The sequence below is a fragment of the Trichomycterus rosablanca genome, unplaced genomic scaffold (assembly GCF_030014385.1).
Source record: "Trichomycterus rosablanca isolate fTriRos1 unplaced genomic scaffold, fTriRos1.hap1 scaffold_99, whole genome shotgun sequence".
NCBI lineage: Eukaryota > Metazoa > Chordata > Actinopteri > Siluriformes > Trichomycteridae > Trichomycterus > Trichomycterus rosablanca.
In genome coordinates, this window is record NW_026947263.1 from 159,473 (window position 1) to 180,167 (window position 20,695).

The 20,695-nt window shown below is 39.7% G+C and overlaps 1 protein-coding gene across 2 annotated transcripts; it reads left to right on the forward strand.

Annotated features, from left to right (window-relative positions):
• The first annotated feature begins 318 nt into the window (after positions 1 to 318).
• On the forward strand, positions 319 to 9,388 carry LOC134309118 (golgin subfamily A member 6-like protein 22). Of its 2 annotated transcripts, XM_062990741.1 has the most exons (4): positions 2,849 to 2,913; positions 3,002 to 3,162; positions 4,645 to 4,712; positions 6,166 to 9,388. In XM_062990741.1, exon 4 carries the CDS (start codon positions 6,871 to 6,873, stop codon positions 8,392 to 8,394), a length of 1,524 nt encoding a protein of 507 aa, XP_062846811.1. In that variant the 5' UTR covers positions 2,849 to 2,913; positions 3,002 to 3,162; positions 4,645 to 4,712; positions 6,166 to 6,870; the 3' UTR covers positions 8,395 to 9,388. The 2 variants fall into 2 exon arrangements, with proteins under 2 accessions (XP_062846812.1, XP_062846811.1); XM_062990742.1 differs by lacking the exons at positions 2,849 to 2,913; positions 3,002 to 3,162; positions 4,645 to 4,712 and adding exons at positions 319 to 516; positions 2,006 to 2,074.
• Positions 9,389 to 20,695: the final 11,307 nt, after the last annotated feature.

Below are 20,695 nucleotides of genomic sequence, written 5' to 3' on the forward strand. Positions count from 1 at the left end.
AATTCAATTGAATATGGGTTGAAAAGGATTTGCAAATCATCGAATTCTGTTTTTATTTATGTTTTACACAACGTCCCAACTTCATTGGAATTGGGGTTGTACAAGAAACAAGAAATCTGAAACCGCTTTAAACAACTGAATTTATTTACAACCCTACTGAGAGCAGCTACTTACAAAAAATATATGTATTACAATAATACCCATGATAAGAATTTATTCAGATTAAGCAATTTGATGATGCATCTACATTAATGTCACCGGTATTGTTGAGCTGTTTTTGTTTAATTGTATTAAGTGTTTTAGAGCTAAGCAACACATTTGATCAATTCAAGCAGCTAACCAAAACCGTGCTGCCTAATGAAATGAATTGCTCCCTTGTACAACATGAGATGATTCCTCCTCAGTTCCCGCCGGAACTTTCTTCTAACCGACATTTCTTTTTCTGCTGCTAAGTGCTGACCACAAACTACTGAAATGGAGAAACCCTGGATGATATTTCCACCGCAGCACTTACAGGTGAGCTAATAACTTCTATTTTCTGTTTGAATGTTGAGTTTTGTGGGCCAGTATTGTGCTTGTTCAGAATCTTGTCTAGGTTCATTTAAGTTAGAATTTACCTGATTAACTTAGCTAGCTAGCTTAACTTTAAAGTCAGCATTTATTTTTCTTAATTGTTTTCAGGTTTGATAACCAAGTGTAGTCGGACCATAGAAGATACATTTAAATTAAAATTGCGAGCGGTAACACTGAATGCTTGGATAATGCAATTTATTAGGTAACAGATCTGCTCTTTACAGTAGGTCCGTATGTAGTGTCTCAAATCACTCCCTGTTCCCTATATAGTGCACTACTTCACTGTTTGGGGTGGAAGCGCTAACATGTCATGTCCTACGAAGTGCACTACATAGGGAAGGGGGCGTGATTTGGGACGAAGCCTCACAGAGTAAACATGAGTGCTTCTCTCTGTAAGAGGAAAAAACAACGAAGTTTCATTTAGGAGATTAATTTTAGATTATGGGTTTATTAGATGCGTTTTGGAGGAATATGTTACTTAAATGTTTGTTAGAAACTTTGTTTAAGAGCGTGTTAAAAAACACAAACAGACGAAACTGTTAGCTTGATGCTACAATACATTCTCATTAAAGTTAGAAATTTGCATTATGTTTGCAATAAAAACTTGATGAAATAAAAGTGATTTAAAATAATTTCTGGATTAAATACTGCTTTATTAGTAAATTATTACTAATAATTATTACTAATTATAGTATCGAGTCTCTATATCTGACTTTTGTGCATGGAAACTGAATTTTTAATGCTTATGTCATGATTAAAATGCTTTAATTTTCATATTTTCTGACGGTTTTAAGGCATTTAGTGTGGTGCCAAAACCTATATGTATTATTGCTTATTTTTAAGAAGTCTTACTAAGTAACATTTGCGTACCCCATTGGCAGATTTTCTTTTTGCTTAATATAAGCATTTACATCTCATTTCAATATTTCTTTTGCTGTTTTTATAGATAATTTTTTTTAGTGTTAATTATAACAATGTGAGGGTTTTTAAATTGTTCATTTCTTATTTTGAGAACTATTTTCTGGAGTTGATCTTAATTTAAACTTTACAGTGTTAATTTAAGAACATTTTTAAGCCATTTTAGCTAAAAATATGTCCAAGAAATCTAATTTCAAGATTTTTTTTTACCAAATAAGGTTTTATGAAAATGCTTAAAACAAGATTAATATGCTAGTTTAGCTGATTATGCTAGTTTTTGGATTATTAATATGACATTAGAGCAAATGAGTTTTACTCAAATCTAGCCATAATGCCTTAAATCAAGTAATTTCCTACTAATTTTAAGATTATAAGATAATTTATAGCACAAGATCTTTTCCCTTGTTTTAAGAAATCTTGCTAAAATAAATTTTCTCACTATACTGGCAGATAATTTTGCTTGATTTAAGCACCTTCTGTCTTGATTTGTTTTTATTTTTCTTGTTTTCTGAAGGTGATTTTTTGCAGTGTATGGCACAACAGCAGGGAGAACAACAAAAACAACTTGCCCAAGTGATCGAAGGTATGAAACAGTTGTCTGCTCAGTTACAAACTATGAATGTTTTTACTGCTAATGAACCCGCAGCTAGTCCTTCGTCACTTATCTCGCAACCTGAGGGCGTTTTTCCGGTTAGTAAGCCTGATAAATTTGATGGATCTCCTCATTTGTGTAAAGGTTTTTTGTTGCAGTGCTCGATTTACTTGAATAATTCTCCTCCGAGCTCTGATAAAGCACGGATAGCACGGATAGCTTTTGTAGTGTCTCGTATGACTGGTAAAGCACTCGATTGGGCTACAGCTGTTTGGTCTGAGTTACAGAGTTGTTCTTATGAGCAATGTATTGAACAAATTTGTGTTGTTTTTGATCATCCTCATGAGGGAAAGACTAGTGGAGAATTTTTGGCTAAAATTCGGCAAGGTGAACGATCTGTAGCAGCAAGTAGTGGTTGGAATGAACCAGCATTGTTGGTCATGTTTCGTAATGGTCTGAGTTCTAAAGTAAGAACTGAACTAGCATGTAAGGATGACCGTTTGTCTCTAGATAGCTTAACAAAGCTTGCTATGAGACTGGATCAACTCTCGCATGAACGAAAAACCACAAGAACTGCCTCAGCTTCTAATCGTGGGTCCCAACAGGGTCAAACACCTGTTCGTCCAACAGCTTACCCGGCCGGTGCACCTTTCCGAGAGGACTACGATAATATGGAACTTATGCAGTGTGACTCCTCTCGTTTGTCTTGTGAAGAAAGACGTGGACGATTACATGGAGGTCTGTGCATGTACTGTGGTGGTGCTGGTCACGTCTTACATGACTGCCGGGCCCGCCCGCACAGACCTCAGGCACCTACCTTGGGTAATGTGGTGAGTGTTCCCACAAAGGGGTTGGTTTCGAAATCTTTCTTGTTACCTGTCACTATTTACTGCCCAGGTTCTTCTTCTGTCTTCTCAGCCTTGATTGATTCCGGCGCGGAAGGAAACTTTATACACACGAAGGTGGTTAATCAGCTGGACATCAGTGTTCAACCCCTGAAGACTACATTGAAGGTTTCTGCTCTGGATGGAGGCCCTGTTGGAGCAGGAACTATTTCTTTGATAACAGAACCGGTTAAGGTATCTACCAGTGCTCTTCATGAAGAACTTTTTAACTTTTTAGTCATAGACTTTATCTGAATTTTCAATCATATTAGGATTACCCTGGCTGAAGAAACATAACCCCATTATCTCTTGGTCTGATCAACAATTGCTTTCTTGGTCCACATTTTGTTTGTCCTGAAAATGCTGTAGAAATAGAAATTCCTCAAGAATATTTAGACCTGAAGGAGGTGTTCAGTAAAAATAATGCTACTAAGCTACCACCTCACAGACACTGTGATTGTGCTATTGAACTTATGGACAATGCTACTCTTCCTAAATCCAGAGTGTATCCGTTAACCCAGGCCGAGGAAAGGGCCATGGAGGAATACATCGAAGAAGCTCTGGCTCAAGGGTTCATTCGTCCATCCACATCTCCTGCAGCTTCTCCTGCAGAAAGATGGGGGATTACGTCCGTGTATCGATTACAGAGGTTTAAACCAGGTTACCAAAAAATACCCATATCCCCTTCCTCGGATTCCAATATTTTTTCAAAGCTGGACCTCAGAAGTGCCTACAACCTGGTTCGTGTAAGAGAAGGAGATAAATGGAAGACTGCCTTTGTCACCACTAGGGGGCACTATGAGTATAGTCATGCCATTTCCTTATGCCTGGTTCACACTACACGATTTCTGCCCTGATTTTCGCTCAGCGGCTGGTCGGCGCTTGATTCTCCGGGTCGGGAGCGACTCGGCGTTCACTCGGCAATCAAAACTCGGCTCTCAGTCACTAAGTGTGAACTATCCTACAACTCGACCCGACCGGCTCGCCGAGCGCTCGGCGACTGGATTGAGTTTTCTAGCACGCCAGATATCTGATCTCAGATGTGCGACTGGGAATGAACAGCCAATGAGAACGCAGGATACGGTGTGAGGGGAAACGCAGGAGGGAAGGCGTAATTAATATAGTTTATATCAGAATACACCGGCACACACACGTTTTACAGTATTTCTGACTTGATCGTTCTCTACAAAACATAACACAACACTGCATTGCAAAATTATTAATTAACCTCCAACTTACTACAGAACAAGCCATATACTGTTGGTGTTGCCAAATCCACTCAGATTCATTAATTTTCCCTCTTTGATTTTACGCTGCACATCAGACCACAAACATTTTTGATCTCTCGCTACTTGTTGACGTGCATTTTTGGACGTGGTATCATTAAACTCCCTCGTCAAGAAAAAAAAAGGGAGACCAGAGAAGCTCGCCTGCGATTCCAGTTGGTGATGGATCGTGTAGTGTGAAACCCCCTATCACCGATCAGTCGTGTAGTGTGAATTACACACCGACTGAAGGACTCCCGAGTGCAAGAGATCCAGTCGTGTAGTGTGAACCTGAACTTGGCATTAGTAACGCCCCTTCTGTCTTCCAAGCATTCATCAATGATGTTCTGCGTGATATGATTGGTCGGTTTGTCATAGCCTATATTGATGATATTCTTGTTTTTTCTGACAGTATTTCTCATGGCCGTCAAGTTCTTTCTAGACTACTAGAGAACCAGCTGTACATCAAAGGAGAGAAATGTGAGTTTCATCTTTCCTCTACTACCTTTCTTGGTTATATAATAAGCCCCACAGGTATTACCATGGATGATCACAAGGTAGATGCAGTGGTCAGTTGGCCCACTCCGAAAACTGTTAAAGAGCTGCAGAAGTTCTTAGAATTTGCCAGTTTCTACTGTCGTTTTATCCCTAATTTTAGTAGCTTGGCAGCTCCCCGGACTTAAGGGCGCTACTAAAAATCCCGTATGGTATTGTGAAGCCGAACAGGCTTTCCTGAGCCTCAAACAGGCTTTCACCTCAGCTCCTATACTCGCACATCCCAATCCTAGTCAACCTTTTCTAGTAGAGGTGGATGCAGTTCTCTCACAAAGGCAAGGTAATCCCCCGAAATTACATCCCATAGCATTTTATTCACATAAACTTACACCCACAGAACAAAATTATGGGATCGGAGATGGAGAAACTTCTGGCCATGAAATTAGCATTCGAAGAATGGAGACATTGGCTAGAGGGAGCTAATCATCCATTTTTAGTCCTTACAGATCATAACAATTTGGAATACTTGCAATCAGCAAAACGACTAGATCCTCGCCAAGCTCGTTGGTCCTTATTTTTTTCTCGCTTTCAGTTTCATACACACCAGGTTCTCGAATGTATGTTGATGAAACATCTCATAGCTCTTCATCTGAAACTATACTCCGACCTGGTGTGGTAGTGTCTTCTATTCGTTGGGAAATCGACGATGAAATTGAAGGAATGTTAAAAGAGATTGAAATACCTGCTCAATGCCCACCTAATCAGCTGTATGTTCCTAGTCCGTATCGTGATCGACTTATTGTCTGGGCCCATTCATCTATCTCATCTGGTCACCCTGGTGAGACTCGTACCCAACAACTTCTAGCTAATAGATACTGGTGGGAGAATATGTTTAGTGATATACAGTACATAGGTTCGTATCATCTTGTTCTGTCTGTTCGCAATCTAAGACGCCTAAAACACTGCCCGTTGGGAAATTGGTACCATTACCGTTTCCAGCACGTCCGTGGTCTCATTTAGCTATTGACTTTATTACTGACCTCCCACCTTCTCAGTCATATACTACTATTCTCACAATCATTGACAGATTTTCACGAGGGGTGAGGTTTTTACCTTTTCCATCCTTATCCACTGCTTTTCAGACTGCTGAAGCCTTGTTCAATTATGTTTTCCTGAGGAGATTCTGTCAGATAGAGGGTCCCAATTCACGTCCCAAGTTTGGTCGGCCTTCTTTGAACAATTAGGTGTTTCGATTAGTCTGACTTCAGGTTATCACCTAGAGTCCAATGGACAGTGTGAAAGGATGAATCAAGAACTGGGTACATTTCTGAGACTGTATTGTTTTGAGAATCCGAGAGACTGGGCCCGTTTTCTTCCATGGACTGAGATTGTTCAGAACTCTCTAACTAGTTCTACCACAGGGATGACTCCTTTTCAGTGTTTTCTAGAGTATCAACCTCCTGTAATGCCTTGATGTGGAACTACATCGGATGTACCCGCTGTGGATGACTGGATGAGGCGTAGTGAGGAGGTATGGGAGCAGACGCATCAACGCATAGAAACCGTATTGCAACGGCAAAAGAATCAAGCAGATCGCCATCCAGGAAATACTCCCACCTATCAACCAGGAGACCGGGTGTGGCTGTCAACACGAGACTTCAGGATCTCAGAGGGGAGTAAAAAATTATCACCCAAATACATTGGTCCATATAAAATTTTAAAACGTATTAATGATGTCACATATAAATGGGATTTACCTGGGCATTCTCGTATGTCAAATTCTTTTCATGTATCTCTCCTGAAACCGGTTGTCACAGGTCCACTGAACGAGACCATGTCTGGTGAGACTCCTCCACCTCCGGTGATTGTTGATGGGACACCTGTTTATGCTGTCCATCGGTTGCTGGATTCGAGACGACGTGGGGCCAGTCTGCAATACCTGGGTAACGCGAGTGACGTCTTATAACCAAATGACGTCACGATGCGGACCGGTTGGTATTGTGACGTCACTGGAGAGAGAGTATAAATACAGGCGCTTCACTTCAGCAGCTCAGACCTCGGTGTGAGATTCTACTCAGCGCTTCTACTGCAGCTAATACAGGTGACGGGACCAACAGGACCGGGTACGAGCGCACTGGAAATCATGGAGCCTGACTGGGGAGAGCACCTGAACTACTGGGCTCAAAAGCAGCTGAGAAAAGAGAGAGATGTGATGGACATGATTGTTATTGAGATTGAGGAACTGGAAAGCCAGATGCAGGAGACTGGTGAAGATATAGGACAGGGTCAGCGCACACTGGACATCATCGAGACTGACAGGGGAGACGACATGAAAAACATGACAAAAGAAATTGAGGACATGGAAAACAGAATACAAGAGTTTAATAAAGACATAGGACAGGGTCAGTGCACACTGGACATCATCGATGAGACCAAGATTGATAGGGTAGAGCACTCGGACTACTGGGTTCAAAGGCAGCTGCAAAAAGAGAGCAATATGATGGGTCAGTGGAAACCTGAAGTCATCAATGAGAATAAGATTAACTGGGTAGAGAACACGACTTGTGAGCTTCCAGAGAGAGATATGATGGAAATAATGAGAGAAGAAATCGAGGATATGGAAAACACAATGCAGGTGTATAATAAGGACATAGGGCAGGGTCAGTGCACACTGGACATCATAGATGAGACCAAAATAAACTGGGGAGAGCACATGACTTGTGGGCCTCCGAAGCAGCAGAACAAGAACAGAATGATAAAAATGATGAGGAAAGAGAATAAGGATTTGGCAAGAAAGATCCAAGAGCTTGAAACTGAAAAAGAGGAATTAGAAGAGCTGATGGGCATTGAGAGGAAGAGGGACAAGGCTGTGAGAAAAACCCTGAGAAAGGGGATGGACCCAGCTATTAAAGAAGCTGAACAAGAGGAACAGAAAAAGCAGCGTGATCAGTTCCTGCTAATCAAGTCATTAAGGCTAAAGATTGAGAAGCTCATGGCTCGCCTCAGTCCAGACCCAAAACCAGAGTCCCAGATGAAAATCACAAAGAAGCTGGGACCAGCCTGGACTCGGATGGTGGGCGACAAAATAAAGGCAGAGAAGAAAAACCAAGAGCTGCTTAAACAGGTCAATGATCTCCAAGCTGCAGCACAACTGCGTAAAGAAAAGCAAGGCCAGACAGAAACGGAGCTACAAAGCAGGTTAGAATCGGGGCGACTGGAGAACAAGTCGAAGAGGAGAGCAGAGGAGCGGGCGACAGAGCCGACACCCAAAAAAAAGGAGACTGAGGGAGGAAATAAGAAGAAGTCGTGGTTCCTCAACCTAATCAGTAAAAAAGAGAAGAAATGGTCAGAGGAGAAAAAGAACCTGGAGCTAAACAGGGAAATGGAGAGATCCTATCTAGAGCTGCAGCTTCAAACTAATGAAGAGCTGCATGTCTCCATGATGGTGAACCAGGCTGCTCTGAAGCAGAAGATGCTCCAGGAGCTGAAACAAAAACAGCTAAGGAACATGAGTGAGACAGAAATGAAAGAAAGAAAGAAGCAGGAGGAGAAAGAGTGGAAGGAAATAGAGAAGGAGTGGAAGAAAGCAGAGAAAAAGAAGGAGGCTCAGAATGAGAGGAAAACTAAAAAGTGGTGGAAGATAAGATGGTTCACCAAGAAGCTTTAAATCAAAAGAAATGTTGCTCCACATATCGGGAAACGTGGAGCTAAAAATTGGCAACAATTCTGCACAAAAGTGGTGAAGTGGTCACAACACTGTGCAAAAGTGCTCGGGGAAACATTCATGTGCAACAATTGTGTGCAAAAAAATTCAATATTGGTCCCCAGAGCACAAAGTAGTGGAGTGGTCACTCTGCTATTGGCCACAGAGCACAAAAATAATTAAAATGTTGTGAGCAAAGATAAAATTTGGTCGCCATAGTGGCGGGGTGGTGGAGTGGTCACATTGACCCGGGACCTAAATGATTAAAAACATAAATTTTACCACAATTGTGTACAGAAAAATAAAATATTGGCCCCCAGAGTACATAGTGGTGGAGTGGTCACTCTGCTCTGGCAAAAACAAAAAAACTAAACTAAACAAAACATAAATATAAAATAATAAAATATTGCACAGATAAATATCGGTCGCCATAGTGGCGGGGTGGTGGAGTGGTCACATTGACCCGGGACCTAAATGATTAAAAACACAAAGTAACAACAATCATCAGTTTGTGACAACAGTGTGCAGAATAAAAGACTATAAATATTGTTTCATTTTAATTCATTTAAATGCTTCTCCAGGTCACCTGAGGAGGATGGAGGTTCCTGTCGAGTCTGGTTCCTCTCAAAGTTCCTTCCTGTAATTTTAGGAGAGTTTTTCTCTGCCACTGTCGCCCTCGGCAGATCAACAGGGGTGGTGGAGATATCCCACTGACCTGAAATAAATAAATACTTCATTTAGTTGGAGGTAATCGAGTGTATAAACAGTACTGGTCCCCATAGTGGGGGGCGGGGGTTTGGTCACATTGATAAAACTGTAACCACACTGTAGACTGTAGACACAGTAGGACCAGTTTGGTGTAGAAAGTCCAGTGACCTGCAGTGACCCTGATCCCTTCATTAAAACCTGGTTATGATTGAGGCATTAAAGAAAATGTTTTAATAAAATGTTAAAAATGCATCGACTTCATGTTGTGGATTTTTTACAGACTGCGTGTGTGTGTGTGTGTGTGTGTGTGTGTGTGTGTGTGTGTGTGTGTAATGTAAATATGAACCCTATTCCTTCACACACACATCAATTCCTTACACGTCCAGTACACAAGTGAAACAAGTGGTGTATACAGTACCTGAAGTCCATACTTGAGTAAAAGTATCTTTTAAATTTACTCTGATAGAAGTAAAAGTCACCTGTTAGAAGATTACTTGAGTAAAGGTCTAAAAGTATCTGATATTTAATGTACTTAAGTATCAAAAGTGATTTTCTGATATAAAATGTACTTAAATATTAAAAGTGATTTTCTGATATAAAATGTACTTAAATATTAAAAGTGATTTTCTGATATAAAATGTACTTAAGAAATATTAAAAGTGATTTTCTGATATAAAATGTACTTAAATATTAAAAGTGATTTTCTGATATAAAATGTACTTAAGTATCAAAAGTGATTTTCTGATATAAAATGTACTTAAATATTAAAAGTGATTTTCTGATATTAAATGTACTTAAATATTAAAAGTGATTTTCTGATATTAAATGTACTTAAATATTAAGTGATTTTCTGATATTAAATGTACTTAAATATTAAAAGTGATTTTCTGATATTAAATGTACTTAAATATTAAAAGTGATTTTCTGATATTAAATGTACTTAAGAAATATTAAAAGTGATTTTCTGATATTAAATGTACTTAAATATTAAGTGATTTTCTGATATAAAATGTACTTAAATATTAAAAGTGATTTTCTGATATAAAATGTACTTAAATATTAAAAGTGATTTTCTGATATTAAATGTACTTAAATATTAAGTGATTTTCTGATATAAAATGTACTTAAATATTAAAAGTGATTTTCTGATATTATATGTACTTAAATATTAAAAGTGATTTTCTGATATTAAATGTACTTAAATATTAAGTGATTTTCTGATATAAAATGTACTTAAATATTAAAAGTGATTTTCTGATATTAAATGTACTTAAATATTAAGTGATTTTCTGATATTAAATGTACTTAAATATTAAAAGTGATTTTCTGATATTAAATGTACTTAAATATTAAAAGTGATTTTCTGATATTAAATGTACTTAAGAAATATTAAAAGTGATTTTCTGATATTAAATGTACTTAAATATTAAGTGATTTTCTGATATAAAATGTACTTAAATATTAAAAGTGATTTTCTGATATAAAATGTACTTAAATATTAAAAGTGATTTTCTGATATTAAATGTACTTAAATATTAAGTGATTTTCTGATATAAAATGTACTTAAATATTAAAAGTGATTTTCTGATATTATATGTACTTAAATATTAAAAGTGATTTTCTGATATTAAATGTACTTAAATATTAAGTGATTTTCTGATATAAAATGTACTTAAATATTAAAAGTGATTTTCTGATATTAAATGTACTTAAATATTAAAAGTAAAAGTAAATGCTGTTAGTACAAACGGATTCGGTTATTTAAAAAATATATAAAGATTGTTCTTTTAAGCCTGAAAACCACCTTAACAATCCACCTATTTTCTTCCTTCCATCTGAACATGATTTGTGCCCATTCATGATTATAATCCGCTAATAAATCATGCCATTATTTAGTTTTTATTTTTACCTTATTACTAGCCCTGTTCACACTTTTTTTAGAATGTGTTGTAGGCTTAAAATTCATGTTTTAGTTTGTTTTATTAGGATTTTAACGTCATGTTTTACACTGTGGTTACATTCATGACAGAAACGGTAGTTACTCATCACACAAGGTTCATCAGTTCACAAGGTTATATCGAACACAGTCATGGACAATTTTGTATCTCCAATTCACCTCACTTGCACGTCTTTGGACTGTGGGAGGAAACCGGAGCTCCCGGAGGAAACCCACGCAAACACGGGGAGTAAAATGCATGTAAGATAAGATAAAATAGCCTTTTATTATCCCACGGGGGAAATTTGCAGTGTTACAGCAGCTTTCAAGGATATAAAAATAAAAAATACAAAGTGTGTACACATATGTACACATATATTAAAAAGTAGAAAAGTAAGAATATGTAAATATAAACAGTATTTTTAGGAAAGTTAACCAAATATTGCACAGGTATTAAAATGTACTGCAGATAGTACAGTCGGTACAGCAGGTATTGCACATATTTTAAGAAGTTATTGCACTTCAGAGAATATTAAAAACCATGTGAATTATTGTGATAGAAATGATTATCTGCGTTTGGGGCGGTGCTGGTTGTATAGCCTGACAGCAGAAGGTAGAAAGGAGCTGCGGTATCTGTCGCTGAAGGAGCTGCCCAGTGCTGCCACAGTCTCATGCAGTGGGGGATCGGTGTTCTCCATTAAAGATGAAAGCTTGGCCATCATCCTTCTCTCCCCCACTGCTTCCACTAAGTCCAGGGTGCAGCCCAGGACAGAACTCGCCTTTCTGATCAGTTTGTCCAGTTTCTTCCTGTCTGCTGCTGTCATGATGCTGCCCCAGCAGATAACACCATAGAAAATGGCTGATGCCACCACCGAGTCATAAAAAGAGCTGAGAAGGGCCCCCTGTATTCCAAAAGACCGGAGTTAAGATAGGAGTTAACGATCTCCATATTCCATCCCTGGATGCTCACCGGTTTCAGTGGATGTGGTTTAGACCTTCAAAAGTCCACCAGCAGCTTTTTTGTCTTGCTGGTGTTGATCTCGAGGTAATTGTGTCCACACCAGTCTACAAAGTTCTTGGTGAGTTCCCTATACTCGCTGTCTTCTCCATCCAGGATGTAGCCAACAACAGCCGAGTCATCGGAGAACCTCTGAAGGTGACAGGTTGTTGTATTGTAGGTGAAGTCCGAGGTGTAGAGGGTGAAGAGGAATGGGGCCAGGACTGTCCCTTGTGGAGCACCAGTGCTGCAGAGGATTGTGTCCGAAACGCAGTCCTTAAGCTGCACATACTGTGGTCTGTTTGTTAAATAGTCCATTGTCCATGTGGTGAGTTGATGATCCACCGCAGCACTCTCCATCTTGTTCCTCAGTATAGTGGGCCTGATGGTGTTGAATGCACTAGATAGGTCGAAGAACATGATCCTCACAGTGCTTCCTGCCCTGTCGACATGAGAGAGGGATCTTCGAAGAAGGTAGATGATTGGATCATCCACCCCAATGCCTGGCTGGTAGGCAAACTGTAACAGATTCATCACTGGTTTAACCAGTGGGCGGAGATAGTCCAAAACAAGTCGCTCCATGTCCATCAGATGAGAGGTCAGTGCCACTGGTCTATATCCATTTAACTCAATGGGATGTGCAGTCTTGTTTCAGGCTTAGGTTAAAGATGACCTGGACTATCCCACACAGCTGGTCTGCCCAGTGTCTCAGAAGCCCGGGGTGGATGCCATCAGGGCCTGCAGCCTTCCTCACCTTCATTTTCCTCAGTTCCCTCCTCACTTGATCTCTGGTGAACGATAGAGAGCAGGCTTGGGTGCTGGGTGTTGAAAGTGGAGGTGTAAAGCATCAAACTGTGGTGGGTGAAGGTTGCAGTGAAGATGGACAAAGGAGTTGGGAGTTGGGTGTTGTATGTGTATGTATTGAAATGAAGTTGACCAGACGAAACATAAAATATTTTGGGTTTATATAAGATGAAATAAGAGTCGATGTAAATGTAAGAAACACTGCGTTTGCATTTTTTATACTGTCCCAATTTTTTTTTAGCTAGAAATATTGGTAACAATACTTTCACAACATGCAAATCAGTAATAAGCTAGTTTTTTTTTAAGCTATACTGGGAGTGACCACCCCTCCCATAACCCCAGACCACACCTCACACCACACCCTCCACCCTCACACACAAACGCTGGGATTTTAAGAATAAAAAATAGTCTATTAAAGCAATATTGTGACTCTTGGTCTTCACTAGAGTCGATTAGCTGAGACATTTTACATTAACATTTACATTTTCAGCATTACGCAGACGCTCTTATCCAAAGCGACTTACACAATGAGCGGAACATGATGAGCAATTGAGGGTTAAGGGCCTTGCTCAGGGACCCAACAGTGGCAACTTGGTGGTGGTGGGGCTTGAACCGGCAACCTTCTGTTTACTAGTCCAGTACTTTAACCACTGAGCTATCACTGGCCCCAACTATATAGTGCTACATTTGTAGAACCGCTCAGCTGGTGCAGTTATTTGCTGGGTTTGTATATTTTATAATAATTTTAAAATTGTTTTTCTTTTAAATTAATACATTTGATGATGAACTCTATCTATGTATTTTCAGACATGTTGACTAATGACACTGTGTGGTTTTATGTCATTTGACCTGTCGGCTATTTAGATATTTTCAATTTTTTGTTTTATAAAATTGACTAAAGTTGTACAATAAACTATTTGTTGCCTTTTACTGGTTATGTAAGTAAAACTTTTTCAGTGCTAACAAACTTTGGTTGGACTATTATTGATTTATTTATTTATTAGGATTTTAACGTTATGTTTTACACTGTGGTTACATTCATGACAGGAACGGTAGTTACTGGTTACCCATGATCCATCATTTCACAAGGTTATATCGAACACAGTCATGGACAATTTTGTATATCCGGTTCACCTCACTTGCACGTCTTTGGACTGTGGGAGGAAACCGGAGCTCCCGGAGGAAACCCACACAGGCACGGGGAGAACATGCAAACTCCACACAGAAAGGACCCGGATTGCTTCACCTAGGGGTCGAACCCAGGACCTTCTTGCTATGAGGCGACAGCGCTACCCAGCCACCGTAAAAATATTTCTTGTTCAGAACATTATCAAAATCTCAAATCTCTTTATTCTTTATCATTATATATTAGGATCTATTTTATAACACTCCACGTTATCATGGCGTTCAGGCTTTCCTTTAAATTCCCATTGTAACTTGGAATGAATAATCTTGTTGTACTGGGTACAAATTCATCATCAAGCTTTAACACTAACACTTTCCTTACTGACCTTAACTGCAGTAGATTTGTTTACAAGTTGATCATAAAAAATCTTCAGTGTCTATCAGGAATTTGGATTCAATTTCTTTTGATGTGTTAAGAGAAAAATAAAGCATGTACATTCCATCACTGACTAAACCTTGTAGTGATGTGTGAATGTGTGAGTTTGCTAAAACACTACTGTAATCTAATGTAACTTTGTTTTGATTAATAAACTAAATAACACAATGTCATTTTTATCTTTACTATATCTTTATCTTTATATATATATATATATATATATATCTTTATGCATTCCCCCCCCTTATTCTCCCTTTTATGAATACATAATAAGTTCCACTTTCTGAATGCAATTCAAAATGAATGTTTGATAAATTAAAGATGATAATACGTGATTAAAATTGTGTATTTATTGCTTTATTTTAAGAAATATGCATTTCTGTATCTACCACCCCAGCAGTTCCTGTGTATCCACCAGGGGGAGCCACCCTACAGCCTGAACAACACTTGTGGAGCTCAATGCTGTTTTAAGTTCTTTATAAGACGTGCAGGAATATGTGGAACCCTTGGTGTGCGACCACTTTTCAGACAGGAGAGTGGGGGGCATTATGGGTAGTTAGATTCACAGATTTTCTATTTAAAAGAAATAGCAGGAGCACTAAAATGAACGTGGGAGATTTTCCTATTATCACTTGGGCATCAGGATCTCCTCAATTCCAGGTTCTGATGTGCTTTATTAGATCTTAATTAATATTGCTAATTAAAATTCTGATCCCCTGATTTATTTGTTGCATGAAACAGTGTTTGAAAGGTATCGAGCCCTGACACATATTAAAACATCATCAGAAATAACACAAATGAGGAGAATATTAATGAAGAGAATGATGAGCTGATTTCTCCCACAGTTTAAACATGAGGAAGCAGAAGCAGCTGCACAAACAAGATCATAAACAAATCAGTCCAGAATATTTCTGGAGTAAAGATAATCTAATATATTTATAGTGAGATGTGCTTCATACTGAACCAGGAGTTTATATGATGTCTTAAACACACTTGACTGTATTAATAATAAAAAGCATTAAAGTAAACGCATCAGCTTTATAAGTTCTGTTCCTTTAATATATAATGAAAGTGAAGGTGAGTGCGTGTGGGCGGGGAGCGGGAGGGAGGGGGCGGGGCAAACGCGAGTGACGTCTTATAACCAAATGACCTCACGATGCGGACCGGTTGGTATTGTGACGTCACTGGAGAGAGAGTATAAATACAGGCGCTTCACTTCAGCAGGTCAGAGCTCGGTGTGAGATTCTACTCAGCGCATCTACTGCAGCTAATACAGGTGACGGGACCAACAGGACCGGGTACGAGCGCACTGGAAATCATGGAGCCTGACTGGGGAGAGCACCTGAACCACTGGGCTCAAAAGCAGCTGAGAAAAGAGAGGGATGTGATGGACATGATTGTTATTGAGATTGAGGAACTGGAAAGCCAGATGCAGGAGACTGGTGAAGATAGAGGACAGGGTCAGTGCATCCAGACTGACAGGGGAGAGAACTTGGAAAATTGGCCAAAAGAAATTGAGGACATGGAAAACACCATGCAAGTGTTTAATAAGGACATAGGGCAGGGTCAGTGCACACTGGACATCATAGATGAGTCCAAGATTAACTGGGGTGAGAGCACGACTTGTGGGCTAATGACAGAAAAAATAGAGGATATGGAAAAAAAGATACAGGAGTATAATGAAGACATAGGACAGGGACTGTGCACAGTGGACATCATTGATGAGACCAAAATAAACTGGGGAGAGCACATGACTTGTGGGCCTCTGAAGCAGCAGAACAAGCGCAGACTGATAAAAATGATGAGGAACGAGAATAAGGATTTGGCCAGAAAGATCCAAGAGCTTGAAACTGAAAAAAAGGAATTAGTAGAGCTGATGAGCATTGAGAGGAAGAGGGACAAGGCTATGAGAAAAACCCTGAGAAAGGGGATGGACCCAGCTATTAAAGAAGCTGAGAAAGAGGAAGAGAAGAAGCAGCGTTATCAGTTCCTGCTAATCAAATCATTAAGATCAAAGATTGAGAAGCTCACAGCTCGTCACAGTCCAGACCCAAAACCAGAGTCCCAGATAAAATTTACAAAGAAGCTGGGACCAGTCTGGACTTGGATGGTGGGTGAAAAAATAAAAGCAGAAAAGAAAAACCAAGAGCTGCTTCAACAAATCAATGATCCCCAAGTGACCGCACAACTACAAAAAGAAAAGCAAGGTCAGACAGAAACGGAGAATGAGACTGAGGGAGGGAATAGAAACAAGTCGTGGTTCTCCAACCTAATCCGCAGAAAAGAGAAGAAATGGTCAGAGAAGAAAAAGAACCTGGAGCTAAACAGGGAGATGGAGAGATCCTATCTAGAGCTGCAGCTTCAAACTAATGAAGAGCTGCATGTCTCCATGATGGTGAACCAGGCTGCTCTGAAGCAGAAGATGCTCCAGGAGCTGAAACAAAAACAGCTAAGGAACATGAGTGAGACAGAAATGAAAGAAAGAAAGAAGCAGGAGGAGAAAGAGTGGAAGGAAATAGAGAAGGAGTGTAAGAAAGCAGAGAAAAAGAAGGAGGCTCAGAATGAGAGGAAAAATAAAAAGTGGTGGAAGATAAGATGGTTCACCAAGAAGCTTTAAATTAAAAGAAATGTTGCTCCACATATCGGGAGACGTGGAGCTAAAAAATTGGCAACAATTCTGCACAAAAGTGGTGAAGTGGTCACAACACCGTGCAAAAATGCTCGGGGAAACATTCATGTGCAACAATTGTGTGCAAAAAAAATTTAATATTGACCCCCAGAGCACAAAGTAGTGGAGTGGTCACTCTGCTATTGGCCACAGAGCACAAAAATAATTAAAATGTTGTGTACAAAGATAAAATTTGGTCGCCATAGTGGCGGGGTGGTGGAGTGGTCACATTGACCCGGGACCTAAATTATTAAAAACATAAAGTAACAACAATCATCAGTTTGTGACAACAGTGTGCAGAATAAAAGACTATAAATATTGTTTCATTTTAATTTATTTAAATGCTTCTCCAGGCCACCTGAGGGGGATGGAGGTTCCTGTCGAGTCTGGTTCCTCTCAAAGTTCCTTCCTGTAATTTTAGGAGAGTTTTTCTCTGTCACTGTCGCCCTCGGCAGATCAACAGGGGTGGTGGAGATATCCCACTGACCTGAAATAAATAAATCGAGTGTATAAACAGTACTGGTCCCCATAGTGGGGGGTGGAGGAGTGGTCACATTGACCCGGGACAGTAAAAACACAAAATATAACCTTAATAAGGTTGTAACCACACTCGATGCTAAAAGCTTTATAATAATAATAAAATGATTCTAACTGTGTTGAAACAGTTTCCAGCGTGATTGTTCACACAGGGACGTCCATGTAGACACAGTAGGACCAGTTTGGTGTAGAAAGTCCAGTGACCTGCAGTGACCCTGATCCCTTCATTAAACCTTGTTATGATTGAGGCATTAAAGAAAATGTTTTAATAAAATGTTAAAAATGCATCGACTTCGTGTTGTGGATTTTTTACAGACTGCATGTGTGTGTGTGTGTGTGTGTGTGTGTGTGTGTGTGTATGATGTAGATATGAACCCTATTCCTTCACACACACATAAATTCCTTACACGTCCAGTACACCAGTGAAACACTGTACACACACACACACACACATGTACAACAGCTACACAAGCATCGAAACTGGACCACAGAGCGATGGAAGTAGGTGGCCTGGTCTGATGGATCAGGTTTTCTTTTATACATCACGTGGATGGTCGAGTGTGTGTGGTCGCTTACCTTGATGTTAGAAGCAGAAAAAATGGGCGAGTGTAAGAATCTGAGTGAGTTTGACGAGGGACAGATTGTGATGGCTAGACGACTGGGTCAGAGCATCTCCAAGACTGCAGCTCTTGTGGGGTGTTCCCGGTCTGCAGTGGTCCGTATCTATCAAAAGTGGTCCAAGGAAGGTCCAAGGCTCACTGGTGCACTTGGGGGCTGACAGACGAGCTACTGTAGCTCAAACTGCTGAATAAGTTCATGCTGGTTCTGATAGAAAGGTGTCAGACTCCATGACTTGACGGGTCAGGGCTGTTTTGCCAGCAAAAAAAGGGACCAACACAATATTAAGACTTGGGCTGTAAATGATGACATTTCTCAAGTCCATAAAAACCAGAATCAGAATATTTTATTGATCCCAGAGGGAAATTGCAGTTTTTTACAGTAGCACCCATTTATGTTAAAAGAATAAACACTCTACTAGCTTAAAACAAAGAAAAAAGAAGAAAAATTGAAAGTTAAAAAGTTATATACACACAATTAAATAGTTTAAATGCTTACGTTATTATTATTGCACATATGAAAATGAATAAAACTGAATGTTGCACGTATAAAAACTGAATATTGCACAGATAAACCATAGTGTCACACATTAAGGGAGGAATTATAGAGTTTGATGGCCACAGGTAGAAAAGACTTCCTGTGGCGCTCTGTGGTGCATTTTGGGAGAATGAGTCTTGCACTGAATGTGCTCCTGTGTCTCATCACTGTGTTATAAAGTGGGTGGGAGCCATTGTTCATGATAACCTGCAGCTTAGACAGCGTCCTCCTCTCCGACACTGCCTTCAGAGAGTCCAGCTCCACACCAACAACATCACCGGCCTTGCGGATCAATTTGTCGAGTCTGTTGGCATCTGCCACCCTCAGCCTGCTTCCCCAGCATGCAACAGCATAGAGGATAGCACTCGCTACCACAGACTCATAGAAGATCTTGAGCATAGTCCGGCAGATGTTGAAGGACCTCAGGCGCCTCAAAAAATAAAGCCGACTTTGGCCCTTCCTGTATAGGGCATCAGTGTTCTTGCAAAAATGCAAGTACAAAGAAGAGAACAGATTGAGGAAACAACCAATAGCAGATCGGTTGCTGCACAAGTTTGTGTTAGTCGTCCTCTAGTCCTTCATCAGTGCAAAAAATGATTTTTATTCATAACTTTAATAGCATTGAAAGTATTCAGCATATTAATAACTTCAATAGCTTTTAAAATATTCATCAAATTTCTCCACAAGTTGTATTTTATTGAGTGTAACCCACATTACATACTACAACTCTTAAACTGACACTTTTACCCTTTATTACATAATAAAAAACTGTTTTTTTTTTTATTAATAACTTCAATAGCTTTTAAAATATGCATCAAATTACTCCAAAACAAGTTGTATTTTATCAAGTCAGTCAGAGTCAGAGTCAGAGAGAGTCAGAGAGGTTTTATTGTCATTTCAGCTACATACAAGTACATATTGAAACGAAACAGCGTTCCTCTAGGATCACGGTGTAACACGGTACAAAAAGTGCAAGACAATACAAAACACTGTAAATACAACAATAAATAAAAAAAATCCTATAATAAATAACTACAAAAGATATTCCTAATTATCCCTAATCTAAACAAGTAATTAGATGACAGGACTAAAGACAAGTGTTAGTACATGATGGTGAATAGATGGTACAATGGTTCATGAGGTAGTGACGTTGTACATTAGCAGCGTAAGATTGGCAATGCCGATAAGGTGCCTAAAAAGTAAATAAGGTGCAAAAATACAAGTAAGGTGCAGAAATTACTTGTGCAGTTCCAGGAGGTGTGCAAAAAATGCAAGTAACATAGTCAATACAGTTCAGTGTGTGGCAGCAGAAAATTTCCGGAGGAAATTGTTATAGTACTGAATTGAGGAGTCTGATTGCCTGAGGGATAAAACTGTTACACAGTCTGGTTGTGTTAGTCCGGATGCTGCGGTATCGTCTCCCAGACGGGAGCAGAGTAAAAAGTCCATGTGATGGATGGGTTGGATCGTCCACAATGCTGAGAGCTTTGCGGATGCAGCGGGTGTTAAAAATGTCCGTGAGAGATGGAAGAGCGACCCCGATGATCTTTTCAGCTGTCCTCACTACTCGCTGGAGAGTCCTGCGGTCCGACGCAGTACAATTTCCGAACCAGACAGTGATGCAGCCGCTCAGGATGCTCTCGATTGTTCCTCTGTAGAACGTGGTGAGAATGGGGGGTAGCAGATGAGCTTTCCTCAGTCTTCTCAAAAAGTAGAGACGCTGCTGGGCTTTCTTGGTGATAGAACTGGTGTTGAGGGTCCAGGTGAGATTCTCCTCCAGATGAACACCGAGAAATTTGGTGCTCTTGACGATCTCAACAGATGAGCCGTCGATGTGCAGTGGGGAGTGGTCCCTTAGTGTCTTTCTAAAGTCAATGACCATCTCTTTGGTTTTATCCA

What these genes read in the sequence shown, in the direction of transcription:
- LOC134309118 (XM_062990742.1), top strand. Translation starts at nt 6,871, where the DNA reads ATGGAGCCTGACTGGGGAGAGCACCTGAACTACTGGGCTCAAAAGCAG.